This window comes from Vipera berus, assembly GCF_964194415.1.
Source record: "Vipera berus genome assembly, chromosome: 5".
Lineage (NCBI taxonomy): Eukaryota > Metazoa > Chordata > Lepidosauria > Squamata > Viperidae > Vipera > Vipera berus.
The window spans coordinates 71,052,592-71,067,035 of NC_138207.1; the positions used below are offsets into that span (position 1 = coordinate 71,052,592).

General features: G+C 37.4%; 1 protein-coding gene across 1 annotated transcript in view; it reads left to right on the forward strand.

Annotated features, from left to right (window-relative positions):
- The window catches only part of ADGRA1 (adhesion G protein-coupled receptor A1), a gene marked incomplete at both ends in the record, with an annotated part of 483,384 nt that overhangs the window by 382,870 nt on the left and 86,070 nt on the right, over positions 1-14,444 (forward strand). Inside the window, 2 exons of the mRNA XM_081329555.1 lie at positions 888-1,095; positions 1,974-2,182. Coding sequence (XP_081185681.1) covers positions 888-1,095; positions 1,974-2,182 — 417 coding nt within the window. The remainder of the gene's footprint in view (positions 1-887; positions 1,096-1,973; positions 2,183-14,444) is intronic.

Consider the following 14,444-nt stretch of genomic DNA (forward strand, 5'->3'; position numbering starts at 1 on the left):
TGTTGTATTTTTTCACACAAGAGTTTGTAAATCTCAGGCAATGTTGTACATTCTGTGTCTCCCGCCTTAACTCTACTGCCATATATATGTCTGGCCTTAATGACAACAAGGTTATTATTTCTGTAAGGGGAAAAACACCTACGGTACTTGATGGGGAAATCATTAATTTAATAATGCAAATCCATACATGTTTCAGTAACCTAAAAAGACAGTTACAACTCAGTTACGTATTTTTTGTGTTCTAATAGCCTGAATTTTCCTTGTTTCTTCTAGTACAATAGGGTTAAGGATATGTGCTTTTGCAAGTCTGCATTAGGGAACTGAATATTTTTTTTTAAGGATGAAATCATAGTCCCACATGAAACTGAGTGCACTGCATACCTCAATTTAGGCCCATTCCCTGATGCAGTTTTAGATACTAATAAAATGCCTTTCAGTCTCCTGTAATTATCCTTTCAAAAAGATAACATTTTACTGTAAGTTGTCTGATTCTGTTTTAAGTGAACAAGAAAACCTGGAAGAGGTTGTCTCTTTAAATCAGATCTGCAGTGTTGATGGACCCTCTAGCAGGCATGGTAAGAACCATTCTCACCTCTGCAGCAGGGAGCTTGACCATAAAGATCCTCACATTCAATCAAAACGTTTTCTGTTTTAATATGCACTGTACCAGCCCTATTCCCATGGTTACAGCTCCTGCTCCTTTGGTTGTTTCTAGCATGTTGGAAAATTGAGGCAGAACACATTTTCTCGTACAGGAGTTTAAAATATAATGAAAGCAGCCCTGTTGTGATTTGCATTTTAAATTCTCTCCCTCCCTCTCTCTCTCTTTCTCTCTCTCCACCTCTCTCTCTCTCTCCCTCTCCCCCCCCCCCCTTCTCATTGTACAGAATGCTGTGGCAATAGCTTCAGTTCATTTGCCACAGTCTGTCTTCTCCTCATCTGCAGCCTGGCAATCTGTTGATAACTCCTCTTGCAAGCTACAGTTTATTGCCTTTCGGAATGGAAAACTCTTTCCCAACACTGCAAACTCGTCTCACCTTGCAGGTTATGGGAATCAGAGGTTCATTGGCACACCCGTAGTCTTCATTAAAATAGGTAAGTGTTTTGGATTCGTTTTTGCTTTTTTTTTTTAATTCTAAAGCCTAGCTATAGATGAGAGTGTCTCGTATAGTGGTGCATTGTAGCACGCAGGTATGCTGATCTGAGAACTGCTTCTGCTCTAAGAGAAATGTGTCTTTTTATTACCGGTGTTTTCATATTTTAAAAAGAAACTTATACAGCTGAGAAGCTTTGCAATTGTAAATATAGGATTCTCTTTTGTGGCTTGCTGAAGTTTATCAGAAAGTAAAAAAAAAAAAAAAAGAAAAGGATTGTGTGAAGGAGGAGGAAATGGAATGTTGCTTTTTAGTTCTGATTATAGCCATAGAAAGTCCGGATCCTAAAAAGATTGGTAGCAGGGATGGACTCAGTCCTGTTGCATGTACATTGATAGTCATCAGTCTACTTCTTGAAATGATAAATGTACAGTATAACAAGCGCTTTTGTTGATGAAAGTAATGGGTTACATATTCTCCTTTTGGTGTAATATTCAGACCATGATCTGTTAAACATTTCATTATATCCTGAATTGGATTCACATTTTGGAATTTTTGGACTATGAAATTGTCTCTCATGTTAATTCTATCAAAGATATTTGTTTAAATATACTATTGTTGTTTGAAACAATCATTTTTATTCAGGGCATTTAAGTAGCACTGTTATTTGCAGATTAACCTAATAAAATGTCAATTATAGGCAATATTAACTATTCCAAACTTTGTACGTTGCTTTCTGCTGATAGACCAAGAGAGGGATTTTTGCTCTCTTAATGTCTCTTATATGTGTACAAAAATTGCTATGGGCTTCTATAAAGAGCATATAGCAATAAAGCATTTTCCGCTTCATTGCTTTAATTCAGTTTGTTCCTTTGGCAGATGGGTGCAATATCGGAAACCTCACCAGTCCTCTTATTATAACGCTGAAGCACTTTACCCAGGGCATAAACCCCATTGCAGTCTTTTGGGCTTTTGACCTTCTAGATGGACATGGAGGCTGGTGGGGAGAAGGGTGCCACATAATTAGCTCTGCAGACAATATTACCACTCTTCATAGTACTCACTTCGGTAACTTTGCAGTGCTAATGGTGAGTATATTAACTTCACATATTGTCTCTGGGTGAATCTGCTTGCCTGGTTATTAATCTTGCATTCCTTTTAGTTTAGGGAATTAAATGAGGGTAACTTAAAAGAGCTATGCTCAATACTTAATAATACACAACTATATTACCTGCTAGCAGGCCTTGTTATGAATTATTTAATGAAAAATGAAAGTTCTATCAAGAAACTACAGTAATGAAAGTAAATTATCTGTGTATGTCTACAGTACGTTTATCTGTGTATGTGTATATGTAAATATGTACAGATACATATGCACAAACATTAATATATATTCATGCCCCTGCTCAAGAAAGGATGTCTTCTACATATCTAGTGCTGTGTTGATCATATTAATTAATTGCTGGCTTACTGCAATATTGAATCATTAATAAATGGAAAAGACAAAAGATTGCTGCTTCACTAAACAAGGATTCTGTAGTCCTCTCTGACAGTTCTTCAAATTCAGGTCCCTGTGCTGACGATAGCATTCTTTTTACTAAATGGCTGCTTTTAAAGAAAAGAAAAACATATTTATGTGTACTGCTAACACAAAGGCTGCTGAGCTTTTTCCTCAGGCATATTTGCAGTTCACTATGCAGTTATTTAATAGTTTTATTAACTGGAAAGTTACCAGGGCAGACACAAAAGGCATATTAAATTAGAGAATGTATCAGCTGTGAGGTAAATGTAAACAGCGGATGAAACGTATGAGAGAGACTTACATTTTCTGCAGTCTAGAGAAGGGTTACTCAGTCTCAGTAGCTCTTTGAAAGGAAATAGTGTTCAGTCATCATCTCTCCCTAATGTTGAATCCAGCATTCATTCCAAAATATACTTGTGAGGAGAAGGTGCCCCTTATGAGCACCAGTGAAAGGTTCATATTTGAGGAAATAATGCAGAATGCGTAGAATGTGTATAGAAAGGCAAACAAACAAACAAACCCAGATGACAGGAATTGAAAGGACATGTGCAGTGAATGCCAGTCTGTTGGTGTCACATGGGACACAGATGTCAGCCAGTCATGGACCAAGTCAATGACAACAAGTATCTAAATACCAGTCTTGCTTTCTACTTTATTAAATGAAGTGCCTTCAGTATCACATGACCCATTTGTTTTCACACTGCATATTACATTAGAATGCCCTACAGATCCAGTGATTGAAAGTTCCACTTTCTAAGCATGCGAGACAAACCAGGCTATATTTGAACATTTAGCTATCTTTTGATGGAGGAATGGGGAATTCTGCTGTGGTTCCCCGTAATCTTTTCCAAAAGTACCTGTTGGTGCTGCAGATACCACACCCATTTCAGCTGACTAGTTTGACACTGTCAATGATGTCCTTAAAACTTTGTATTTATTTAAAAAGTGGGGAAACTTCTTTCTGCTTTTGTAGACCATCTGGAATAAATTTATGTTATCATAAGTATTTTAATTTGCTGTGTTTGTACCATTTTGAGGGGTGCAGTGTCTCCTATTAATAGGACTTCACATAGTCACCAATGAGTTAAAGACTGCAAGACTCCTGGGTGCTTTACTGTATTGTGTATTAGAATATAAAAAAAGCATAAAATTTTATGAACACAGATTTGACCTCATTGAACTAATGTAACATGATTCCCCTAGAAAATAAGCCCATTGTTTTTCTTGGGATTTTAACAGATTTTCTGTAATTATCAGGAGAAACATTCAAAAAGCATTATTAGTGGATGAATCATGTGCTAGTGTAGTCTGGAGATTAAAGCAGGAGATATTAAAGCAGAAGATCTCAGCTAAAGTTGACTGAAGAGTTCTATAAGATATTCAACAAGGTGGATTTGGGTTTAAAAAATCCTGTTTGTACGAGCTTTATTAGAATTGAGATAGTACAATCTGTATTCCAGTCATTGTGAAACACGTTGGGTGTCCTTGAGCAAGTCACTCTCTCAGCACTGGGGAAGGTCTGTGGATCTGCAAGCATTGCATACAGAAGGTTCCAGATTCAAATCCTGCATTTTCTAATTGTGCTAGGAGAAACTACTTCCTGAAATCCTGGACTCTGTTTATTATTGTTGACATTTATTAAGTTAGATGGACCAGTGGTTCGACTTAGGAAGAAGTGACCTCATCTGTTTTGCAAGATTACTAAAGTGATACAGAGATAAACTTGAAATATATAAACAGGCTCTAGGGAATACAACCGTCATTATAATGATACAAGTCTTTTTTGTGAGATGTTCTTTCTTATAGGCTATATAGATTTATGTTGATCTTCTTTTCCTTTTAAAATGAAAAATACGGTAACTGCAAAGCTCTGAATGAAATAGTAGCCTTAAAAATGAATGGAATGGAATGGTTAGCTATAGTGAAGCAGATGCATTAGCAACATGACGGCAGTTTTCAATGAAATTACTGCAAATGTAACGTAATATTTGAGAACTATAGGTTCAAACTGCCCTGTTTATACTTTTCATTCTACTTGACTGCTTATTGGTGTCTGTGACGCTTTTTCTACATGATGATGTTCCCTCAGAAAATTAAGAATTAGCAGTGTTCAAACATTTAAAGGGTTGCTGACGCCACTGAAAAATAATTGATTTTGCCATGAGTTCTGTTAAAAGATTAAAAGTTACCAAAACAGCTTACCCACTGCACTTGCCATTTGATTGAACAGAGTATGTTTCAGAACATCCTATCTCTTTGGCTTTATAATTATTACAATGGTCATACCTACTGGAGGCTATACTGAGAGAGTGCATTATGAATATGAGGACCATCTGAAGCAACCCTGGTGATCAACTCCATTTATCATCACAGTTGATTTGGTTCATCTTGCTGGCTAGCTAGGTATTCCTCCCTTCCTCACATCTTCATGCAAGGAAACTGCACACTCATTGGAAAAGAACCACCATCCCAGCTACAAAGAATGTACAAATCTTCAGTCAATGATAGCTGTTCCTCCCTGCTAGAACCTCCAAACAAATAGTATGCATTATGGAAAAATAAAGTTCCAAAAATTACTGGGCTGTTTTAAGACAGGGTGACACTCAGGTTTTCAAGCTTTCTGGAAGTCAGCTATTGTCCTTGTTTCCCGTGAGAGACTGCAGGCAAATTCAAGTTTCAGAAATCCATTGATGGCTGAAAGATCATTATACTGTCATCAATAGTTATTAAAAAAAAACCTAAAGTACCTTGACATTCCTGTTTTTTCATTAAGAGGTAGGCCCTTTGCCTCTGCTTTGTTATGTCATCTGTCTTTGGGCCCATACATTTTAGGAAAATTATTATGAAGTTATTATGGGTGGGATACTCAAAATCTTGTAGTGGATATTAAGCTAACTGTGGTAGAAGGTTGTTCTTGGGACTTTTACATTTACAATCAAATGGAAAGGACTAGAATCTAATCAGCAACTTCAGAAATGATAACAGTTATAAATTATTCACCACTCTATTTTATTTCATTTCATTTTATATGTTTGCAGTTTACCTCCTTTCCTATGGACTGTCTGGGCATGTAAGAAAGACAGATAGGTGCTCAGTTTGTATTTGAAAAGCAATAGAAAATAAAATTTCAGTTTCCCACAATCTGAAACAGACAAAAGGTTTTAGTGCTAGACAAACATAGACGAAACTGGAAAATGAAAAAGTCGGGAAAGCTGTGGTAAAAATAAAAGGTAAAAGAGAAGAGGAAGGAGTTTAAATATGGGATATTTAATCATATAGTGAATATGAGGTAGAAGTGTAAATCTTTGGTGAAGAGATTAGACTGAAGGTGTTCTTGAATGAGATATATAAGTCAAAAAGATGTTATTGAAGTTGTTACATTGATCTAAACGGTAAACACAACATGAACTAGAAGGCCTATATGTATAATGTCAAGAACCAATGTCATATTGTATGTCTGCTACTAATACAGCAATTCTTATAGCCCATTGTTCCTTGAATAATCTGAAGGTCTTTAGTTATGATAACAAGATTTAGGATGAGCTGTAGCTCAGAGGCACCCCAAATAATTGTTAACATTTATCTATCCATCCAAATCAATAAGATATTTGTTTGTGTCTTTCTTGAATGCTGTTCTCCATCTATACTAAAAGAAAAACCTAGAAATTGTATCTCTAAAATGTCTATGGACACTCCATTATTTTAATTTTTGTAATAGTTTGACAAATTATTGTTTTATCCTTGAACCTATGTAGTTTTGGAGAGTTCTTGATAATAGTGGCTTATGTATACTGAACATTTAAAACAATATTTCCAGTACTGATGTGTCCACCAAACAGCAAAGGTCCATCAGTTATTGCAGTAAGCTGCAGTGTGCAGGAGTCTCTAGAAAAAGGTAGATCAATCAGAAGTAGGAAATAGAATAAAACTAATGCCAAAACAGGGACGCGGTGGCTCAGTGGGTTAGGACGCTGAGCCTGTCAATCAGAAGGTCGGCAGTTTGGGGGGTCGAATCCCGAGTGCCGCGTAACAGAGTGAGCGCCTGTTACTCGTCCAAGCTTCTGCCAACCTAGCAGTTCTAAAGCACATAAAAATGCAAGTAGAAAAATAGGGACCATTCCAGTGGAAAGGTAACAGCGTTCCGTGCGCCTTTGGCATCTAGTCATGCCAGCCACATGACCACGGAGACGTCCTTGGACAAGTGCTGGCTCTTCGGCTTTGAAACGGAGATAAGCATCAGCCCCTAGAGTCGGAAACGACTAGCACACATGTGCAGGGGAACCTTTACCTTTTTTAATGCCAAAACAAAGATAAGTAATGAAAATAGAGTCCCTAAGTATATGACATGAAGTTGTTATACCATCACAGGTCCAGGAGCCTGGAATATTTATTTCTCTATAAAAAATATGTCCTTCCTAGTTTATGAGAAATTAAGGGAAGGCTGAGAAATAATAGAAGGAATATTAGACATAAATAATCAAAATACAAGAGGGAAGTTTATTGCAGGGTATCTTATGCATCAGAACTTAGTCCATTCAAAATATTCTATTGCACCCTAACCAATTTACTAATAAAGAAAAATGAGAAATTCCTTTTACAAGTTGTTTCTGTAATTATCCTACTATTAGCAGTAACTATACCTTTTGAAATTCTATGTACTTATTGTTTTCTTGAGCTTGCCCAAGTTACCTAGAACTTTATGCAGTGCTTTTTTTGTAAAAGAAAAAGGTACTGGAACTCACACATGTCATACAACCCGCCTTGCCTACGCTACAAGGTTCCATCCAAAAAAGGTTCTGAGCGTTCTATGACAAAAAAAGCCCTGACTTTATGTATTTATCTATTGTGTTATAAGGCATACTAGAGCCTTTTCTCTTAATTATCCATCCCAAATAGAATTACATCAGATTTACTCCCATGTTACTTCCTGGGACTAGAAGTTGAAAGGAAGTGTCCAGGGGTCAAGGTTGATTGTTGGGTGTTATTAATATCACCAGCCATAATGTCCAGGGGACTGGAGAATCTATTATTTATTCATGTATTGAATAACTTGTTGTAATCAGGACTGACTCCTGTGGACATACAGCAAAATAATTTTAAACATAGTATAATATATTGATAATAATGATGATGTTATCCACTCAGTCAAGCCTGACTCTTGGCTATTCTGTGGGTCCACGTCTCTTTTGATCTTGCACTATTCCAGGGGTAGGCAACCTTGGCTCTTTTATGACTCGTGGACTTCAACTGGCTCAGGAATTCTGGGAGTTGAAGTCCACGAGTCATAAAAGAGCCAAGTTTGCCTACCCCTGCACTATTCCTTTGAGTTTTTCTATGCTCTGGCTGGTATCAGCTTTGATAGTGTCCAGCCATCATATTATTTGACGGCCTGGTTTCTTTTTACCGCTAACTCTTCCAAAGACAATTGCTTTCTCCAATCAATTCGCCTGCATGACATGGCCGAAGTCAGTGAGAGATGCAGTTTCGTGATTTTGCCTTCTAGCGACAGGTCTGGTGTTATGCGCTCCAGTACTTGCTTGTTAGTCACCTTTTCTGTCCAAGGAATATACAGGAGCCTTCTCCAGCACCACAGCTCAAACGAGTCGATTTTCTTCTCGTCTTGCTTTTCTAAGGTCCAACTTTCACAACCATAGATAGCTCCAGGGAACACAGTCGAGCTTATAATAGTACAATATATTAAACTGTAAAAAAAAATGCCAATCACTGATAAAAGCAGAAAATATAAAATGATTAGAGAAGACCTCCTTTTTAAGGCCTTCCAGAAATATGCCAGGGTAGGTAGTATTCAAACCTCTGGGATGGAGTAAGGAGGTTTCTGTTGGGCCCTCGTTCCTCCTGTTTCATAAGTAAGGAACTTTAAGCCTTTCCACATGGGACAGGTGTACTGGAAAGGCCTACCTACAATTCATTTCAGATTGTTCAAAATTTTTTACAGGGTTCTCCAAAACTCCATTATTGCTTTTTAGACAAGCTCTGACCGGGATGAGTTGTGATAGCTAGATTATATAGGATTCAGCTAGTCCTGGTCCGTTTGTCTATCAGAAACACATTTCTGACATTTCCGACATTTCCTCTTGCTTTCAAATACAAAACAGAGCCAACATTGGACTATTCATAAAGGTGCAGGCGTAATTCTCAATAAACACTTACTATTCTGAATATTAATCTTTAAAGAAAATCAAATACTCAGTAGGTATGAAAGCTTTAAATTTTCTTTATTAAAAAACACCCAGTGTTTATTTCGCAAAAATGATTGAGTTGTCATTCTGGAATTGCTAGTATATTGTTTTATATTGTGGCTACAATCTTTTTGTGGGCTTCCATGCATTGATTTTTGTTAAAAGCAATTTAAAACAAGAACAAAAACACCTTATTTGATCAGCTAGAATTCCTCATTACTTCTGATAGACTGGAAGACATTTTTGTCCCAAATCCATTTGATCATGGATTGGGCACTTGTTGTGGCCTATCCCCATCCCATTGACTCTACATTACCGAAGAATTGCTCCCTGCTGCAGTATGTATAATAGATGCAATATGCAGCTCCATCTCCTGATTTACTACATTGCATTTGCTCTTAATAAGGGATGGAGTCTAGCCAAAACTATTTGGAATGGTTCATTAAACTACAAAAAGCTCAGGACAGAGCAAGTTATCTCAACCAGTACCTCACTGGAGGTAGCTTTTCATTATGTTTTTAGTTGGCTTCCTTCACCTCTCAACTTTTAAAGGAGAATATAAGTGCATTGAAGTAAAAGTGTTATGTTATGATTCCTCATTACTTGCTTGTCTTGTAGTGGGTGATAGAGAAACTAGAATCTAGTTTTCATGTTTTCATTCTTGCGTTGCAGTGTTTCCCATCTTGGGCAACTTCATGTTGTATGTACTTCCATTCCCAAATCCCCAACAATGATTATTCTGTCTGCAGTATTCTCACAAAGTTTTTAAAAAATGGGAAACATGACTCTACAGGAATTTGGAAATCCAAAATATAAGTGCAACTGGTGGAGCAGAATTAATGAGAGCATTGGGGATATGCAAACTAAGAGATCCACGTATGGAAAGGAGGAGGTGTATTAGACAGGTACTCAAAAGGCGAGTGTGATTGATGATGATGATAATAATAATAATAATAATAATAATAATAATAATAATAATAATAATAATAATAATAATAATAATAATATACTGTAGTAGTAGTAGTAGTTGGAAGGGACCTTGGAGGTCATCTAGTCCAACCTCCTGCTCAGGCAGGAAACCCTATACCATTTCAGACAAATGGCTGTCCAGTCTCTTCTTAAAACCTTCCAGTGTTGGAGCATTCACCACTTCTGGAGGCAGGTTGTTCCACTGGTTAATTGTTCTAACTGTCAGGAAGTTTCTCCTTAGGTCTAAGTTGCTTCTCTCTTTGGTTAGTTTCCATCCGTTGCTTCTTGTCCTGCCTTCAGGTGCTTTGGAGAATAGCTTGACTCCCTCTTCTCTATGGCAGCCCCTGAGATATTGGAACACTGCTATCATGTCCCCGCTTGTACTTCTCTTCATTAAATTAGACATATCCAATTCCAGCAACCGTTCCTTATATGTTTTAGTCTCCAGTTCCCTAATCATCTTTGTTGCTCTTCTCTGTACTCTTTCTAGAGTCTCAACATCTTTTTTACATCGTGGTGACCAAACCTGAAGTTGAAGGAGGCAGTATGAAATGATGGGAATAGGGGGAGTTAACAGATATAGCAGGAGACAGATTCAGTGTAAATATTTCTGCTGGAAGTATTTAACAATACAAATATTGATATGGATTTTTAGCACTTCCCTGGACTTTGGGGCAAAATCGACTTATTTTTGTAGACTTTTATTCAGAAGTTGAAATTGGCCAGAAAACCCAACAAGACAAAATGCCTATCGTTTAACCCAGTGTTTCTCAACTTTTAAGATGTGTGAACCTCAGTTTTCAGAATTCTCCAGCCAGCAAAAGGAAGAAGTTGAAGTCCACACATCTTAAAAAATGAAATACTCTGATTTAAATAAATAATTAGCAATACTGGTACACCTCAGTTACAGTTATAGTAGTTGAAAAAAAAATGCAGCTTTGTGACGACAAATCCTCACATTTATGGCTGTTATAGTGTCCAGCAGCTGTATGATTGTGATTCAGGTGTCCCACAACTGGCAAGCATTTCTAACCATCAGTTTCCCCCAATCACATGATCACCATTTGTGAGCTTCACAATGGCTTCCACAAGTAAAATTAATGGAGAATGTGGAAGTGAAATTGCAAGTTGCAGTCACATGATATCCTATTTAATGACCCCAATGGTTTGCTTAACAATGAAAGCAGAAGTGATATAAATCAAACAGATTCATATGATTTTTCAGTTAGAGACTTCAGCACTTAGCCATGGAGTTGGCAGCCTCATTTACCAACCGCCAGTTGTGGTTGGTAAATGAGGACTACCTGTACAGGAAATGGCCTAAGGATTTCAGAATAACTGCAAGTTATATCTAATGGCGACTGTGTCTATGTGGACAGTATTCAGCCTTGTGCAAGGTGATTTTCACAAGCACTCCCAAGTAAGCTTCCCGAGGACACTTGAGAAAAACACTGAACATATTGTAATACAAAGGGCTATAGTAAATAAAAAGTCTGGCAGAAATTCTGCGGCCTGGTTTGCTTACCTGAAAGAAAAAGCTGTTACAGATGCAAATGTGTGATACTACTTTTTAAAGGAAAAAATGCGTATCTACCACAATTTATTACTTGATTTGACAAAATAGAAACAGAAACCATGTTTAAGGCATGACAGTTATAATTCTAACACTATCTTGAAAATTGTACAGTTAGTTTAGTGCACCACTTCTGTAGTGGATCTGTGTGCCGTTGTTTGGCTTCAGACATCCATACAGTCAATGGTGGGATTCAAATATGTGAACAACTGGATCTCTGTGTGGATGCCGCTTCTGGAAATCCATTCTGGGCCTGGGCAACAAAAAATTAGCTACCGGTTCTGCCAAAGTGGTGCGAACCAGCTGAATCCCACAACTGCATACAGTCCTTTATCAAGCAAAACTGTGTGCATACATTTTCCTGTCCTATCAGATCTCTCATTTCTGCCGCTCTATAAACTCTATTTAAACCAGATAAGCTCTTAATAGCCACCATTTCCCATGAACTTGAAAAGTATGGTGACCAGTTTCAGTCTGAGCTTGTTTTCAATATCCTGTTTTCCCAGTATGGACAAAAGAGATGGTTGGTTAATACATTCTGATTTACGGTAATTGTTGGGTGCTAGCAAAAGAGGAGCAAAAGAAGGCTACTGCATAACCCTGCCTCATCTTCTAAAGATACTGTCATCTAAACATTATTGTATTATCTGCAAAGAAATGTACAACAAACCAGATATTGCTGCCGGCATCAATTTCCCTTCGTCCAGTGCGCTCCCACAGAGAGGGCCTCCTCAGGGTGCCGTCGGTCAGAGAGTGTCGACTGGCGACCCCCAGGGGGAGGGCGTTCTCTGTGGGCGCGCCAGACCTTTGGAACCGTTTACCGGTTGAGCTCCGGATGGCTCCTGACCTTCGTTCCTTCCGCCATGACCTAAAAACTTATTTATTTGAACAAGCCGGCCTGGTCTGAGGGGTTTGGGTTTTTTTAATATTAATTTTAATTTTACTGTAATTGGGCTTTAATATTTAATTCTATCTTAACTTTTGTATACTGTATTTTTATTGTATTTATTGCCCTGTACACCACCCTGCCTGAGTCCTTCGGGAGAAGGGCGGTATAGATATTATATTATTATTATTATTATTATTATTATTATTATTATTATTATTATTATTATTATTATTATTATTATTATATTCTGTGTAAAAGAAGAGCTTCAAGAAATCAGTGTGTTTATGCATAGGCTTCTGCCTCACCAGATTTATGTTCACTGAAAGTGTTTATAGTTGTTTACCCCTCTCCATCCATTTTTTTCTTTCCCTCTCTGTTTGCTGACTCATTACTCAAATGTTTACAATTGGTTCCTTCTCACCATCTTTTACTTTATGACCCAAATATTCATCGATTTTTCCCCTCGTTACAGCTCTTCCTCCTTGAGACAACTTTTACCCCAGAAAAGCTAAATACCCCTTATCATTCGATAAAATTTATGAAGTACTTGAATAGAATAATTCCACTGGAGAGGATGATAGAATTATTGTTTTCTGCTTTGTCCAATGTTCATTTTAAAAAAAAATGTTCTTAATAATACTTGCAGCCATGCTAAATCTTTATTCTTCATGGTTCCTTCTAGAAAGGCAGATTACCTTGCCAGCTGCTAATATTCATGACCTCTAGACTCTCCTCTAGGAAATAAGAACTTAAAGCTGCCTTGTTGAAATGTGCTGATGTGCAGTTGCGCTATTTTGCATATTGTGTTTAAAAAAAATCTTTGCTTTTTTCCCCCCTCTTGGGACAGAACAGGGGAGGCTGACAGATCAATAACATTTAATTATCATTAGCACAGAGACAAGATTAATTTATCATGGCCCAGTATCAGTGTCTTACATACCAAATGAAATCAAAGGATATTTTACAATATCCTAACACATTTCAGGACTCAGGTATAATTGCTTGATGCATGTGAAATCAAGACCAAGCTTAAAATAAAATCTTGGCTGGTTTTAAGTAAAAAGTACCTTTAACTTAACTTGATTTTTGATGACCCATTGTAAAAAGGGTGATACTGGGGAAGGCACAGAGCATTATCTTTCATAGGAATACTTCAGCATGATCTAATAAGATGGTGTTTATAATATTTGCATTCAGCTAAATGTCCAGTGTGTCCTGACATGCAGTTTTATATTATTCTCTCCTACTGTTTGTGTGTTATCTCCTCCTAACATATTTAATACATCCATTATAGTTTCCAATAGCCTTATTTTGTTGCAGGAACAGATGCAGAAATATTAAGGAAATGTTACATTAGGTGCCTGTTCCTCCTTCTCTTCCTCCAGCAATCAGCTTTTAGGCAGCAGCACCGGTAATAAAGAGGAAGGTCACAATACTTTTGTGAGCCCCATGGGCTTATGTTTCTGAAGATAGGTGCTACCCTCTGCCTTTTCTAAGTATTCATCAAGGACAAGTGTCGTCATAATCAAATGCTGAGCTTATAATTGAAATTATGCACAATTCCTTCTAAAGCTTTTCCATAATAAAAATTAATTCAGAGATTCTTTACACTAGAGGCAATGAAGCAATCCAGTGGCTCCCTAGATTTCAAAGCTTGTTTTGTGAAGACCAAGACGGACAGTCCCTGCTTCTTTCCCATACACACATACACGTTTACACACACACGTAAAGACTTTGTTTTATGTATAAGCAACATTTACTGCAGCATTGAAAATTCCTACAGGCAGGGAATATTACAAGATGAGATGATGCAAGATGAGAGCTTGTGTGTTCTAGCCAGATGTGTCAAGCCATTTCTAAAACAAATTACAGGCAACCTATTATCCATAAATAGAAATGAGTGGCAGCATGAGTGGTTAAAAATGTGGTGTGAACAAGGTGCAGCGTTCAGTCAGTAATCTCATGAAGTCAACCATATTTGAAAATACATTCAAAGTATGCATTTTTCTTGATCGTTCTCACCCTTCTGTGATCCCATCTCATGTTTTTCTCTTCGGCATCTGAAGCGATTTATTTTCATATTTTCCCTTGGAAGATTCGGCAAGTGTAATGGTGGCTCAACGGCTTAACTGTCCCCCTCAGTAATTGAAGTTATCTGAGGAAGGCTCAAGTTTCGTCTGCTCTTTAGCAGGCAGTG